The sequence below is a fragment of the Pholcus phalangioides genome, unplaced genomic scaffold (assembly GCF_987345545.1).
Source record: "Pholcus phalangioides strain wild (caught in Gottingen) unplaced genomic scaffold, Ppha-v1.0 ptg000018l_1, whole genome shotgun sequence".
Lineage (NCBI taxonomy): Eukaryota > Metazoa > Arthropoda > Arachnida > Araneae > Pholcidae > Pholcus > Pholcus phalangioides.
The window spans coordinates 11,733,275-11,749,886 of NW_028301611.1; the positions used below are offsets into that span (position 1 = coordinate 11,733,275).

Sequence of the window (16,612 nt, forward strand, 5' to 3'; positions counted from 1 at the left end):
TCCGTTGAAAGTTTAAAAATTCATATAAACCGGAAAAATAACCGAAACATAAAACGGTTTGCAGGGTTAGCATCGCTGCCACTGGAATGTTTTTAAGATAGAAGAAAATGACTCAAAAAAACAGCCGATAGGTGACGCTGCTACGAGCGGTAGGAAAATGCAAATGAGACGATTATGAGAACTTGCGCTCTTAATCCACAACCACTACACCGTTGTAAACCGTGTGTGTGTGTAGACCTGCTGCACTCTGCCGTTGTTGGATTTGTGACTGACCTGCAATGTGTTATCCCCTTTGGTGGTGGTCGTGTGGAACACATACTGCTGTAATAAACGATTTGTAGGCATCCTGTTTGTTATTTGCGTATCTTTTCTTTGACTTCTGTATGTTAGCGCCACCTATCGGCTGTTTTTTGTTTTTTCTCTGTCGTAAAAAAATTCCCGTGACCTAGTGGTGCTAACCCTGCAAACCGTTTTATATTGCGGTTATTTTTCCGGTTTTTTATTCATTTTTAAAGATTATACGGACTCATTAAAACTGTAACTAATTTAATAAATATTAAATAGAATTATTTTTAACTAAAATTATTCTTCGATTAATTTTTTTTTATTTATGTATTATTTAACTTTGGAAACAAATAAATTGAATATAAAAAAAAATCAGTGACTGGATTCTGATTTGTGTATCACATGAAAAAAAAAGCAATATGATACGGCATTAGCAAATATTTTATAAGAAACAACATTGGTTAAATTATTAAATTTTCTTCGAAATTTCAATAGTTGTTACTTGTGTGTGGTAAAATATTAGTAAAACTCGCAAATTATCCTAAGTTTTCTATGATCAAAATCGAAAATGACACGCAGGTCAAAGATGACTGACTGGAGAAACAGCAAGACTCTGTCGCAAGAAGCAACGCAAGCAGCCCTTGCTGATGTACGTGGGAGAGACTGATGTACATTTTCTCAGGGCGTACCGAGTCTTTTTGACTCCCATAACCTTCCCTATTCAATGCTGCTCCGTACGAGCTGGATGAAGAGGTTAAGAAACTGTATATGATAGTTGAGTGTACGTGTATAAGAGGCGTGTCAAATTTACACCCTATGCTGTACTCAAGAGAGTCTGTATATATCAAATTAATTAAGATCATTTTAGAAAATATGAATTCGATAAGTTGTAGCTTACTTATCACATAAATTCTGAGAGCTACGTCCGAAGAAGGTTGAAGTACCAAAATTCAACATCGCATTTCATATGCAATTGTCAAGCAGAACTTAGTTTCTACACGTACCACCTTCCAATTATGTTATGCGAGTTTTACTGATGTTAACTTACCCCACACAAATAACAACTGTTAACATTTTGCAGCAGACTTTAATATTCAAGTATTATTTTTGTATATAAATAATTAATTGATACCATATCATATTGTTTTTTCTCACACAAAACATTAATTAAAATCCCGTCGTTAATTTCAATCGAAGAATTGTAACAGTTTTATTTGATAGGTGGCGGAAGGCGATCTACTTCCTTGGTGGTTTTCTCAAATGTAATATAATACTACACTGCATAATTGTTTTCAATATTTTCTAAAAGTATATTTTTTTCTGATGAAATTTTATTGTTACGGAGGAAAGTGCCTAAGAAAGGAGTCTTTTTTTTCATGGTTAATAAGTTCAAAAAAATATGGGCGTGTAGAGTCTGAGAATGCTTCCGTGTGCAAAAATTTCTTTTTGCTGCCAGAAAAAAAAAAGTTTCCTACTTTATATAGAGCAGCATGTTATTTTATCACGATGTCAAAATTGTGTGAGTAAAGAAATAGGGCTGTGCATCCCTATCAGGAAAAGAAAATTAAAGGGCACATATCATGTAAGAATGCCATTTTTGATCGTCCTTGTCGCACCACGGTCATTTTCTGCACACGAGGGCTTAATTAACCGGCTTAATTAGACCGGGACCTACAATTTATTGCCGACTCCGAAGGGCAGGCTTGTTTTTATACTCATCGAGAGGTTGGTGCGCTAATCCCTCGATGGGGGACTCTCTGCGGTAGCAATTTTTTTCTGCGGTCAAGTCGCCGTTTTTTGTTGTATCCCTGTGTCACAGGAAAGTTTTCTGACAAGGACGAACCGGGAATCGAACTCGCGACACCTCTAAACATCTTTTGGTACTTCGGGCGAGTATCTTATCGACCGGGCTACCATGCCCCTAGAATGCCATTTTACTGCGAGCAGATGCTCATAAGGCTCATAAGGCTGTTCAAAGGTTACATGGGGCAATCATGGCCGAGCCGAAACCGCTGAAGCTATAAATATGGAATTTAGTCAGGATTATATTTTATTACGTCGATACCCACTAAAAGGAGATTTATGAAAATTCAGCTCTCAAGGGGAGGGGATCACGAGGCGCCTACAAATGTTATATGGGGGATCCATCACTGAGTAATTTTCAGATTATCAAATACACGCGAGCGAAGCCACGGGTAAGAGCTAGTAATTAATATTTCGACCATGGGTGGAGATACGGGGGGGGGGGCATTGCCACCCCGCCGAAGGTGGAGTCGACTGATCTAACAGTAACTTTGTATTTCAGTCAAGAACGATATAAGTCCTGTACACAAATCAAGCCAGGCAATATCGGTACAAAAAGAGCACGGGACGATCCGCGTACAGTCCTAGTTTACGCGACATTAAAACAAAGTGGTCGTCAAATTGAATTTGCATATTTTTTAAGGCAGTTAAACACGATCTTCGGAATAAATTTTATCCTCGAATGATGGAGATTGTGTGTATCCGTTGACTCGTAGAAAGAGGACTACATACTACATTACACAGCATTATCAATCACACTCAGTAATCCCATAAATAATTCATGTGAACATACATATTTTTACTCTCACCGGAATGTCAGACTCTGATCCTTTTAGGGATTTAATGTATATATTTTTTTCCATATTATAGGCTTGGGAAAAGCCTACCAAAATACGAATTTCCTTTATGTATACCGAAGGTGTGTTCAACCTTTATGAAAGTGCGGGCCACTTCATCGGTTTAAAAACATGTCGCGGGCCGCTTCCGTGTTCTGGAATTGTACCGCGTCTAAATAAAATTATGTGGAAATGTGCTGTTGGTCAATTGAGTGGTAATTGCACCACGGGCAGCTTGAGGGGATCAGGAACTGTGCAGCGGGTAGCTAAAGTGATCTTTAAATAAAGTTCGGATCATTTGAGTGATTTTTAAATATACCGCGGGTCATTTAAGTGATGTGCAACTGCACCGTGGGTCACTTAACTGATCTGTAAATAACTGTGAATTTTCCGCTTAGTTTCTTTTTAAAAATTAGGTTCGAGATTGCTGGCCTCATCGTATGTTTACAAGGACCACATTTGGCCCACGGGTGATGGTGTGAGTATTTATAATGAAAACCGAGAGTAAAAACTGTTATTGTAGCGTTTAATCCTGCTAGCAAGTGGCGTACAATTACACTGTACGACACTTATAACGTTTTTCAAAAACCCGTCATGACAAAACGCCGTAAGCGGGAACCTCTATAAACGAGAAATCTCGTACAGTGATAAAGCCCTCTTAACGATCTCCACTCTTTTACGATCAAACAATAATCACCCTTCTTTTGAATATCTTAATTAACAACCCTTTCATTAACGATCACCCGCCGCTCTAACGGACGAATTATTTTGGCGATGAACACAAAAGTAAGGTTTTACTGTATTATCATACATAAATTTTAAACCTGCTGTGATTCCCTTATACAGGGTGATTCAAAAAAACCATCGCCAAACTGAAAGGGCAATTCAGGCATACGATAACAATCCAAAATTGCATAGGAACATACATAGGTGCGCAAACGCCATCCCCCGCTACAGAGACTTGTGACGTCACACACTTTTTAAAGCGATTCCGGACTCTGGCATGTACTGATTCGTTAGAAATTCCGCAGAGAAAGGTGTACGAGGTGCATGCACGGTTAAGTAATAGTAGCAAGCATGCAGTCCATGCTTTTACTATGAGGAAATTTCTTTTCAACCTCGGAGAGTTAAGCCCTGATTTAAAAGATTGTGTAAGTTTTGAGTTAGAAATATGGTTCGTGTGAACTTCGTTGGCTTCCATTAGATTCTTCCGGGAGAAACTGACTCCGGGAAAAGTGTAATTTATTACACAAAATTTCGCAATAAAAATCTGGAAAAAAAGTGAGCGTGAAGATGAATATACCCTGCATTATCTTGGCTGGAAAAACTTGAACGAAGTGAATTATTTCTTTAAATAAATTGGAAATTTTAGGAAAAAATACAGATTTGCTTTCATTTATGTTTTTATTGAATTTTTGAGTATGAAACACGCAAAAACATTGTGAAAATTCCAAAAAAATTTAATTGAATATAGGTGGATTCAATTTATGACCGACCTGTATTATAATATTAACAAAGCACCGGAATACTTATCTTCACAAACTTATAAGAATATTCTGCATCACTCGCTCTACAGTCCGTAAACAATCATAAAACTAGATGACACAGCAAAAGAATCTCTGTGCGTAAAGCTGAAAAATTAAATCCAAGGGTGTTAACGAAATTTAGAATGCTTTATAGCGGTCCAAATGAAGTATCTACCCTGTGTCAGCCAGTGAATATAGACCTTTAAAAACGAAAAGTTTTGTTATTTTCTAATCAAATCAAATTTATTCATTTTCAATATTCAGAGATTTAACAAATTTCTTGAAACACATTAGGACAGGCTAAAATATATCAGACATCAGGAGTCTGATTTGAATATTAGTCGTGAGCATAATCTGCTCACATTTGGATAAATAATTGGGGAAGGGGTGGAATAAATGAATATATTTCAACAAAATAGTGCCCCAATATGCATATTTCCACTTTCAGAAAAGCAGTGGCTTTTATAGCTCAACTCGCCTTGTTTGGACCAGCCATCCATAAGCCCGTATCTCGCTCTAATAGAGAATTTGTTAAGCTACAGTATCTTACGCCAATCAATGACCAACAATGGCAAAGATGAACAAACTGTTATGAAGCTGAAAAAGCAGCTATAAAGGTATTCTTTGTGTCCAAACAGTACACAAAATCTTGTTTTGCTATTGAACAAGTGAAGTTATCTGATGTCAAGGTAACTCTATAAATATGGGAAATATTTTTACGTGTGATCTAGGAACCTGAAAACATGATTTTTTTTTTCGTTTGTGAACATGATTTTATTTGTGCCTAAACCTTTAAAAAACACTTGTTTTTCACACTTTGGAATGTATATATACATATAATATATACGGGGGGGATTATAAAAAAAACTATCCCGACATATGGGCCCCTAACTATCATACCATTCACAGAAACTGAATGAAATTTTGGCATAAGGTATCTTGATGTATGCGCTCAAGAATGATAAGGAAAACAACGGTGTCACTCTAACAGTTACGGTTACAGTGAGAAAATTTCGAAAATATCAAATGGCAACACCAAGTTTTTTGTATTGGAATGCGATCTCCATACTGAAAAACACTAAATAGCGTTGGAATGGCACCTGTAGCACGAAAATCCCCGGAGCTAGGCAAGGAAAAGGTAAAAAGGACTTTGCCGTGCACCAGAGCATTAATGTTCGTTTCATTCGTCACACCGTTTCTTCGGCTGAGATCCCAGCCTGATTAGTCCTCCACAAGGTCATGTGGAAAATTTGTGAAACACAATAAAATGCTTTATTTTATGCTGCTTCTCTGTTCTTATTGGTTGTCCTCACTTTTAGCCTATCTACCGCCGGTGATTTTCATGCTACAGTTGCCGTTCGAACGCTATTTAGGGTTTTTCACAATGGAGATCACATTCCAATACAAAAAAACTTGGTGTTGTCATTTGATATATTCGAAATTTTCTCACTGTAACCGTAACTGTTAGAGTGACGCTGTTGTTTTCCATATCATTCTTGAGCGCATACATCAAAATACTTTATGCCAAAATTTCATTCAGTTTCTGTGAATGGTATGATAGTTAGGGGCCCATATGTCGGGATAGTTTTTTTATAATCACCCTGCACATACATATAAATATGAAATCTGTTTTTGAAAAAGTTTTCATTGAAAGCTGATTTGTTAATTTTAATTTTCTCTTTGATGTTCTTGTGAAACTTGACGTGTTGCCTTCGTGTAAAGTATCGCCAAATAACGAGTTTTCCAGTTTTTCGGTCATGGGAAATATATATATATATGTGGGCGGTGTTTCGCCAATACCCACATTACAATATGCAGATTATGTGAAGCTCTTTGCCACAGATGAAAATACAATGGCCTTACAAAATGCATGCCATCAGATTCTTCAGGGGAGCTCTCGAAACAATTTACATATCTCTACTTCAAAGTGTGGATCACACTGCATCTGGGCAGACAAACTGGCCGTGACCACTTTTGAATAGGCAATGAATCTTTATAGCAATTTGATGTCTGCTCCGAGTTGGGAATATTATTGAACGGCTCTCTGGATTTTGCCGATCGTTATCGGGAAATGGTTTGCAGGGCTAATAGAACTGCATACTTGCTACGTACGGCCTCATTCGCATAATGCTTGATAGTAAGTGAACTATTTGAGCATAAACGCGTGTATGATGTCAAAATAAACCGAAGTCAAAAATGAAATTACAGCAAATAATCGTATACCAAAATTTATGGTAAATACCTTATTATTCAGTTACTTGCAGCAAATTTCGAAATTACAGCTCATAATAACGCGTATGTTTTTCTGAATTTTCATAACATTCAGTTGGAATTTTCATGTAAGTTGCACGGTGTATCTGGCCATCAAATTATGAAAAATGAAACTTATATTTTTCGCGCATGCGCAATTAATTATCATTTAACAAAAATACTCATTTCTCATTGAATAGTAATGTCAGATTTTAAATGTCTACACAGTCTCATGTATAGCGCTTCATGTTTTCTTTCAATTTCGTAAAAATTTGTTGAAAACTCGGCATGTTAAAGCAAAAATCATGCGATGAAAATTGGAATTTTTATGGAAAACATTTACATTTCTGCGAATATACGTGCTATTCTCACGGAAATGCACATAAGTATTGCACAAAGTCCATGCAATATTTTTTAAAAGTTGTCAAGTCATTCGTAGCTTTTTCTGATACACAGGGTTGATCAGAAACATTATTTTCTCATTTTATTTCTCTATCGTTCCCCTAAATGTACCCGTGACTAAATTCTCACAGGATATGATAAGTACCAATATAGGGCATATATGATCGAAATTTCATTGATTTACATTTTTCAAGTCTTATAAAAGAACTATTTTAAAACTTTTATAGTGTAATCCCAGCCTTATTCTGAAATTATTTCTATTATAAATTATCAATTTCACTATAAGTTCTTAAATAATTTTTTCCCTAATTTCTGAAAAAAATTTTTTGATTAATCAGAGATTAAATTAATCAGTTCTTGAGATTGGTCTTAATCTGAAATGCCTTTAAATTATTCTTTAATTATTTATTTTGATAATTCCGAAAATTACTTATTTCGATAATTCTGAAGTTATTTTCCTTCTTAATACATTTTCAAATCATTTCTTTCAATAATTATACAATTCTCTTTCTCATTGGTTGTGAAATAATTTCAATCAGAAATTACGAAATTATTTCTCTCATTAATTCATATGCATTTTTCTAGGAATTCGAGAAAAAATATCCAAAAAGGATACAGACTTTTGGAAACAATGCATACCAGTCTTTTGTGTGTTGTGTATGTGTGTATAAGTAAATTCAAAAGGTTTTTTTTGCTGCGCCATCTAGTTTTCTGTTTGTTATAATTTTCTCACTGTACCCAAATTTATGAAACAGGCTGTAAATATGTCTCTTATAGTTATTAATCGAGAAATCATTACCGTAATTGCTGAGATTAGAGTTAGCTTAGCAACCTTAATATGAACATCCAAGTAAAAAACTAATCTCTCTACCTAGTTTTTCCTGTCTAAATAATGAAACATAAAAGCGGAACATTCCCCAAGTTAATGATAGTATGAAATCACTTCTTACGGCGAATTAAAAGTAAGTTTCCCGAACATTTTGCGTCTTAAGAACCAACACACAAGTCACAATAAAAAATACGAGCACGAGCACACACACGGAAACAGAGCACCTTTGGTCTCTAATAACGGACAAAAGAGCACCATTACAACTCCCCCGGCACCCACAATCTCGAACTAACCTGCGCATGTGCGAGAGAAACTCCGGTTTTATCCCGAAAAATCCGCCACATCCCGTTCCCATCGGCGACGGAACAGCGGTGTATATCCACTCTCTCCGACTCCTCTTCGTGTAATTTGGATGTGTGTGCGTTACTTTATGTAGTTTTTTTTCCCGTGTTTCTGCTTCTTTTTTTTTTCCCCGGTACCCGGAAAAAGTAAGTATCTCCCAATTCCGGGAGTAGGAGGACAGGAAAAAGTTTCCCGGAAGATATTCGTAATACGTCGGAGAGAACCCGGATGATAAGTACAAGAAAGTAGCACCGTTTCGTGTCTAGTAACTTATAAGAGATCTCCTGTTTTTTTTTTTTTCCCGGAGAAACTTTTGGGATTAAATACGAAGTTCGGTGGTTCTGTGCTTGTGCGAGTGAGATAATAGCACATACTAAGAAGAAAAAATGGATGGCTTTGGAGTTATCGTTATCTTTGGATTCGGTTTGATAACGTCTATTTCTGGTGAGTATTAATGAAACTTTTAAACAAAATTTGTGATTTTCGTATTAATAACATCATGTAACAAAAGCAAACTTTTGCTATCTTCTTGGGTAAAAGTTGCTATTTCTGTGTTTTGTTGGCCTGAATAATGATGAGAATGGTGATCTTTTCAACGTGTTTTACGAAGAATGCTAATTTTTAACATTTTACGTGAGTTTGAAACATGATTTCTAAAAAATATATTCACTGTATCATTACAAAATTTTAATATGATATTCTGTCATATATTGTTAAGGTTAGGAACCATAATTTGTTCAAAATTATTGAAAGTTAGTTAGCAATTGATGAACAGGGTCGACGTTTATAACGACCTCCAACCACTCTGTGAAAGGCAGATGCTAAATCGTGCGGACATCATATCGAAAAGAAAACATAGTCGTTATTACAGTAAAATCCATCTTAACGGCCACCTCTAAAATATGGCCACTCCCTGTTATACGGCTAAATTAAAGTATCCCGGAAAAAATGCCTATTTAAATCCTGTATTTTGAACCTCTGCTTTGCCCCCATATAAAGTCACGCGCACCGATTTTCCATCAATCGTTCCATTGGACTAAAACCCCCTGTACGGACACCAATAGTTGCAATTTTTGTTCAAATTATGCTCACTAGTTGGCAGCACAAGTTCTAATATTTGATCCAATTTTTGGGTATCTGGCAAATTTGGGCAGTATGGCAGCAAGTGTCTTACAGAACCATCAACTTGGCGTGGGGGTTGTATTTTGTGGCAAGATAGTGTCTGAGATTTTGAGGCTTTGATACTGAGATTATAGATGATACATATTGATTGAAACCAGACTTTGCCCGGGAATCATTTTCATTTCGTTTGTATTTCATCTCTTTTGAATTTAAGTAATTTTTTTTTCATTGTTGGCTTAATAACTACCATCGGTTTTACGTTAGGCGCCGGATTTGTTGTAAAAGTTCGCACTAGAAATCCTTGGAGTCTCAGGAACGGATTAATTCCTTTAACATTGATTCCTATAGCAGAGCGAACAATTCGGTTTACGAATGGACTTCAGGAACGAAGTAAGTTCGTAAATCGAGGGTAGGCTGTATAGGGAAATCATGCCTAGCCGAAATCACTGAAACATATGAATTTTGGCCAATAGAATTTTGTTTTGCATTTCACCATGAATTCAAAGATTGCGTAGAAGCGATTTTTCGAAATGTGACCCCTAAGGGGGAATTCAAATGTTATATGGGGGAAATCACCACTGAACTCAAACCGCTGAAGCTATAAATATGAAATTTTATCCGTAGTTTTATTGTTAATGTAGAAACTCACTAAGGAGGGATTATTTTTCAAATTTCAACCTGTAAAGGGGGGTCATGGGGGTGGAAGGGGCTCAAAGCTTACATGCGGAAATCATCGTTGAGCCCAAACCACTGAATGTATGGATATGAAATTTGATCAGGGTTGTATTTTATAATAAAAAGACTCTCACTGAGACGGTATTTCTGAAAATTCAACCTCCGAGAGCGACATAAGGGGTTCAAATGTTATATGGGGAACCATCGCCCCGAGCAGTTTTTAGATTACCGTATCTACGAGAGCGAAGCCGCGGGTAACAGCTAGCTGAAAATAATTGGATAATTTCTTTTGGGAGAGGTTATCCTCAGGTTCTTTCGTTGCTTCTACTATTGGTTGCTTTTGAAATTTTATAAATTTGTTCTAAAATAATGTCTTCCATTAATAGAGAAGACTATTTCCGTCGCCAATATTAATCCACAATAACTTTCACTCAGGGTATTCATATTCATGTTTTTATACTTTTCGGGTGTTTCTGTACATTCGGTACATTGAGCCACGTAGGTATTTCTCAACATTGCTCCCTCGCACTGTTTTTATTCCTTCATTTCGTTGGAGCATATAGAGGTTATCGCGAAAATTTTACGAGCTTCCGAATGCGTGGAGATGGTTGGTCAAGAAAATCTTAAACTAATAGCTGTCACAATAGAAAAATAAAACCACGCCGCATGCCATTTGTTAATAATATACAGGGTGCTCATAAAATAACTTTGCCTATATATGAGCTCCTTAGCTTCCTCAAAAATCAACGAATGCGAATGGAATTCGAGATATATGTGTTTCGAAAGTACGCTCGAGAATGCGAAGAGAAACACAAACAAACCTAGCTCTCGCGGTTACGGTGAAACAGCAATGTTTCGAAATATTCAAGTGGCAACATTCACTTTTACGCCTTGCCAGGTGATCGGCGCAGTGGAGAAAACTATGCATGCTACAGGTACCGTTCTACTAGCATTCATGTTTTCGTACTGTGCCGATCACTTTGAAATTTATAAAATTGAGTGTTGCTATATATACTTATATTCGAATTTTTCGAAATTTTGTTGCCGTGACCGTAACCGCGGGAGTTAGGAACCTGTTTTTCCTAATTTTTCTAAGCTCATACTCTGAAGTACCCGTATCACGAATTTCACTCTTATTAACTTCTTTATTTTTTGCGGCCGGTAGAATCCATATATCTCATCAAACTCATTTTATGAGCACCCTGTATATAGATAATCACACAATTGGCTATTAAGCATTAATCTGTCTGGTTGAACCAGCTAAAATACCCTCATGAATGGCGTTGAAACAATACCTGTAGCACCATAAATGCCGGCGCCGGACGCAGACAAAGGAAAAAAGACCTCGACAAGTGGTTTGTGCACTAAACTCTCGGGAGAGGGACTTCCTACGGAAATGTGATCCGCATTGGTACTTTCCACACGTATCTTTGTCTGCGTCTAGCTCCTGGCGTTCAGGGTGCTGCTGGTACTGTTCGAACGTCATTCATAAGTTTCCACTGCGCCGATCACTTTGCAATCCGTAAAAGTGAGAGTGTTGCCATTTGAACTTCTCGAAGTTTTCTTAATGTGACCGCAACCGCAAGAACTCGGATTTTTGTTTTTCTCATCTTATTAAGTCCATACTAACATCAAAATCTCAGATTTCCATTCGTATTCATTGATTTTTGCAGCCGCTAGGGGGAGCTGACACATCGTCAAAGTTATTTTATGGCCACCTTGTATATCGGTGGTCTTCAACATTTCAATGACATTGCGGGCCGAATTGATACTTCCCACGAACCTCGTGGGCTACCAACTCGTGTAATTTCGAGAAAATGCAACCGATAACTTTATCGGTTACATTATTCAAGTTTTATAAATGAACTTTTATCAAACTTTTACAGTGTAATCCCAGCCTTAAACAGGGACAAAAATAGTTGGAAATTCTTATTTAGACAGGGATTACACTATAAACGTTTGATACAAGCTCTTTTATAAAACTGGAAAAAATTCTGCCAACAAGCGCATCGGTTACATTCGAGCAAATACAACCTGTGATCTTATTGGTTGAATTGTTCGAGTTTTATCAAAGAGCTTCTACAGTGTAATCGCGGCTTTAACAAAAGTCCCTTCGCGTTCTCCTAAAGGGGTCTTAATCGGGGTTGCGGGAGAGCATTTTTTAAGGAGTGCGAGATCGGAAATAAACTATAGCATGTTGACTGATTATATTCAAAACAATTGAAATGATAAAAATTGAATTTTTAAATTCTTAAGATTCGTACCAATATTTCGACACCTCATCTCTTATCTTTCGCTTGCAGAAATATGCCAGCGAAATTTGTCAAGCAAAAGTTTGCTTTTCGATCAGCGATCGTGCCTGTTACCATACCATAATTTACCTGAACTATTTCTGGTTTGTTTGCATCGGTATCTCGTGTTATTAGCATGTTGTATTTAGTATTGATACTGTCGTGAACATGACTCAGAAAAAACGTCAAAAAAATTAGTCAAGTGCCAAAGAAACATTAATTTATAATTGTTGCGGCTGGATTCAATAATTGAAGAACCAGGTTGAGAACATTCGAAAAATTTCCAACTAGATCTTTCATCAAAAATAACTAGAAACGGGGCTAAAAACAACCAGAATCAATTTCAGCTGTTATTTAGATTACCATACGTCCCGTTTCCCACCGAAAATTCCCGTATTTTCAAGAAATTTAATAGAAAACAACTATAAAGAAACTGATACAGAAAAGTTTCTGAAGAAACGCGGAAAAACAGCAACATTAGATGGGTATTTTTTGCAACTAAATCGCCGAAAAAAAAAAGACTAGAAGATCTAGTTGGGAAATAGAGGTAACAAAAGATCTAGTTGGGAAATAGAGATAACAAAAGATCTAGTTGGGAAAATAACGAAGCTGGCAACACTGTGAAACAACTCTATTCAATGAATCTTTTTCTTTCCAAAGCTCAAAAAAATGTCAGGAAATAGTAACGTTTTGCTTTTAGTTTCGTTTTGGAATTAATTACAAAAAATAATGATGAGTCCAAAATTAAATATTAGCCATAGTCGAAAGATGCATTAAATAATAATTAAAATAATTCGCGTAGAAATTAATTAATAGATAATTATTGCAATTAACTACCGAAAGAGGAAACTAAATATTCTGGGGTTGATGTCACTCCCTTGCTATCAATACAAAGGATTTTTAACAGCTGGCTGATGCGAAGATATATTTTGGAGCGGAGAGAATCGAACCTACGTTCTTTCACTTTCCGGGTGAACGCACTAGACTACAGAGGCAAAGAATATCTCAATCTTTCCTTGGAGCTCGTGTGCACTGAACGGGACCGTACATGTCCAAAATATATCTTCGCATCAGCCAGCTGTTAAAAGCCTTTGTATGGATAGCGGAGAGTGACGTCATCCTCGGATAAGTCGCCATCTGGTGGCATTGACAGCAATTGTGAGCTTTGGCCTGAGTTACGTCCGACCGTCCATGTACGGTCCCGTTCAGTGCACACGAACTCCAAGGAAACATTGAGATATTCGTTGCCTCTGTAGTCTAGTGCGTTGACCCGGAAAGTGAAAGGACGTAGGTTCGATTCTTCTCGCAGGAGCAGTTGAATTTTCTCTCTTTCCAAAATATATCTTAGCATCAGCCAGCTGTTAAAAGAGTTTGCAAACTAAATTTTCTAACAGACAAAAAAACGCACCATCCAATCCTACAGAAGGACATAGACTTATTTGAGGTGGCGCAGAGAAGAGTTACGCGTGCTCTTAATGACACACAAAACACATTCATTATTTCTTAATCATTTTAATTCACTAAAACCTCGTCTTAACGGGTCCTCAGATGAGGTCACTCCTCCTGGCCAGATTAAAATTTGAAAAGTATGCATTTCGAATCCCTGATTAACGGTCACCCTTTTTTTATGGACGAATTTTTTTTTTTCCAACCAGTGTCCGAAAAATAGAGGTTTTACTGTATACAAACGATTTTTTTCCGTTTGAAATTCCATTATGATGAATAAATTTTTCAATTACACACAGTCCGTGTCATTCTATCTTTTCTAGATACAATTATACGAGTAAGTTTCAATTATTTCTTGAAAATCTTCTGAATCTCATCAAGCAAATGAGTACTAAATTTCCTCTCCTTTGATATCTCAAGTTTCTAATGAATGTAAATTATTGCTGGATGATTGGTGTAACTCTATCACAAAATTTTATTAAGTCAACACAAATTGGATTTTATCTCTCTCTCTCTCTGTGAGTGTTCCTGTAAATACTAAAATTGAACAATTTATCGAATAGCAAAGGGAATCAAGTGTGATATTTATATTAACATTATGGGAATTTATCGATCGATAAGCTTTTTGCAATGAAATCGGAACGTTTGTGTATGTTATGGTAAATCCGGTTATTATGCATAATTGCCGATAAGTTTGTAAGTTTGATAAATTTCCCTAAATTTATCACTTTCACCGACAATTATGCATAGTACCCAAGCGTCGTTAGTTAATTTAATAAGTACTAAAACAAAATGATCACTATTACAGTCGATTATGCATTATACCCAAGCGCCGGATCGTTGGCAAACATGATAAATCGTATTATATGATATACCATACAGGATAATTCATACATGTATTGTATCATTATATCGAGGTACAATCACTCGTACAATATAATGATAATTTGGAATTTTTTTATATCTATTATATTCACTAATTACATACCATGCATAATCATGTTTAGTACTGCCTTGGTACTCTATTCAGGAGTGTCCGTTAATGCATTAGATAGTGAGATACATTTGAGTGACGTCGATGTAATTCAAAATTGTGTCCTCAAGTGACTGACTGCTAACGGGAGTATCAGTTGTGGGTTACACAACTGAACAGAATCAGTGTGGGAGGTTACACAACTGAACAGAATCAGTGTGGGAGGTTACACAACTGAACAGAATCAGTGTGGGAGGTTACACAACTGAACAGAATCAGTGTGGGAGGTTACACAACTGAACAGAATCAGTGTGGGAGGTTACACATGTGGAACGATCGTGTTCCGTATGTTAATGACGAGAAAGCAGTAAGGGTTACCTTCACGTGCTAGTTAAAAACCTTCAGGAATCAACACACACACAAGTGACGTAAATATTTCTAATTTTTCAGATCGAATTTTATAATCAAAGGGTAGCATTTCCAGTAATTTTTCTTTCAAAAACAGAACATTCCCGAAACTCAAATGCGGATAACTCTCTTGAACGTTAATCAAGAAACATAGTATTTAAATATTCGGCTTCAATTCCCATATCGCTGCTACCTGTTGGTAAAGCGGACGTATTAAGGAGGAATACGTAAATACTGTAAATTTAGCAAAAGTGGAAAAATGTTCCCCCTTTTGAAAATAAGCTCCTAAATTGAGAACTCAATTATAACTATTTAGAAACGATCAATTTGAATACTGGGGAAACTGTTAGATTTATCAAGTTCCCTCGAGGGCATGCGAATATTTTTATAATTCAACCAGGTCTAGAACGATGTGGTGTTTTGAATTGAGAAATGCAATTTAAAGTGGTTCTAAAGAAAACCATCAAGTTCTTAGAATTTAAAAAAAAAAAGAATTTAACGTCATGTAAAGATGGAATATCTCCCGAGAGATTCATTAGAATTCCAAGAAAATGGCTGCTAGGTTTTCTGATTTGAATATCCCAGCGCCATTAAAAGTTTTCGTCTTCAAAACTGTATGTATTTCGGGGATTCATATGGTAATGAGCGCATTATATTGGTATTTGTGAATCGGATATGAAAATTGCTGGTCCTATAAACCAAGTGAAAGTCTTGCGTTTTCGAATAATATTCAATTGAATGGGGATATAGAACATGGCCACTCTTCTTATATCTGGTCTTCGTGATGGTTTTGCATAGCAAAAGCCAAATTTCGACTCATTTTTGGCTTTCCCGTCAAAGGGAAGTATCGTCATGGATATAAAAATTCATATAATACACTGACTGGCCACTTTAATATGACCACCTAATATTCTTCAGCAGCAATCCCGAAATATCTCGTCAAACTTGAGCTGCTTTATTTCATCCTGCCCGCTTGGCAGCTTACTAGCATTTGCATTGCGCAGAAAAATTGCTGGATAACTTTTGCGAGATCCCTTGGGGGTTTGCTTCCTGAACATTCCATTCAAAACTTGTACGAATGAGAATCCTAGTTCGCGCGTGCCTTGGACATAATTCATCCAATCTTCCGGAGGATCATCTCTCAACCGCGGAAACTGTCCAAATCATCGCAATTGCATCCACAGAATGGAACGAACGAACAGCGGGAGAACGTGTTTTGTCGTCGGTGTTTGATCACGCAAATCGTCACGTTGAGCAATCTAAGTGGCCCGTTAGTTCACGTTCCAAACAACCGCCACGTTAAGTTGTGATTGATAACTTGGGAGTGTGGACGTGCTCTCGGAAACAGGAATGAAGCGTAAAAAAATAGGATTGAATAGTCTCGGGAGAGGTACCAAGTTTCTTTGGTTAACGAAATAGTTTCC

The 16,612-nt window shown here is 36.7% G+C and overlaps 1 protein-coding gene across 1 annotated transcript in view; it reads left to right on the forward strand.

Annotated features, from left to right (window-relative positions):
- Window positions 1–8,590: 8,590 nt before the first annotated feature.
- Window positions 8,591–16,612, forward strand: part of LOC149071738 (neuronal acetylcholine receptor subunit alpha-10-like) — a 44,512-nt gene continuing 36,490 nt past the window's right edge. The window contains exon 1 of the mRNA XM_089247678.1: window positions 8,591–8,717. Within this exon, the coding sequence (XP_089103804.1) occupies window positions 8,660–8,717 (58 nt within the window). The 5' untranslated portion in view covers window positions 8,591–8,659. The remainder of the gene's footprint in view (window positions 8,718–16,612) is intronic.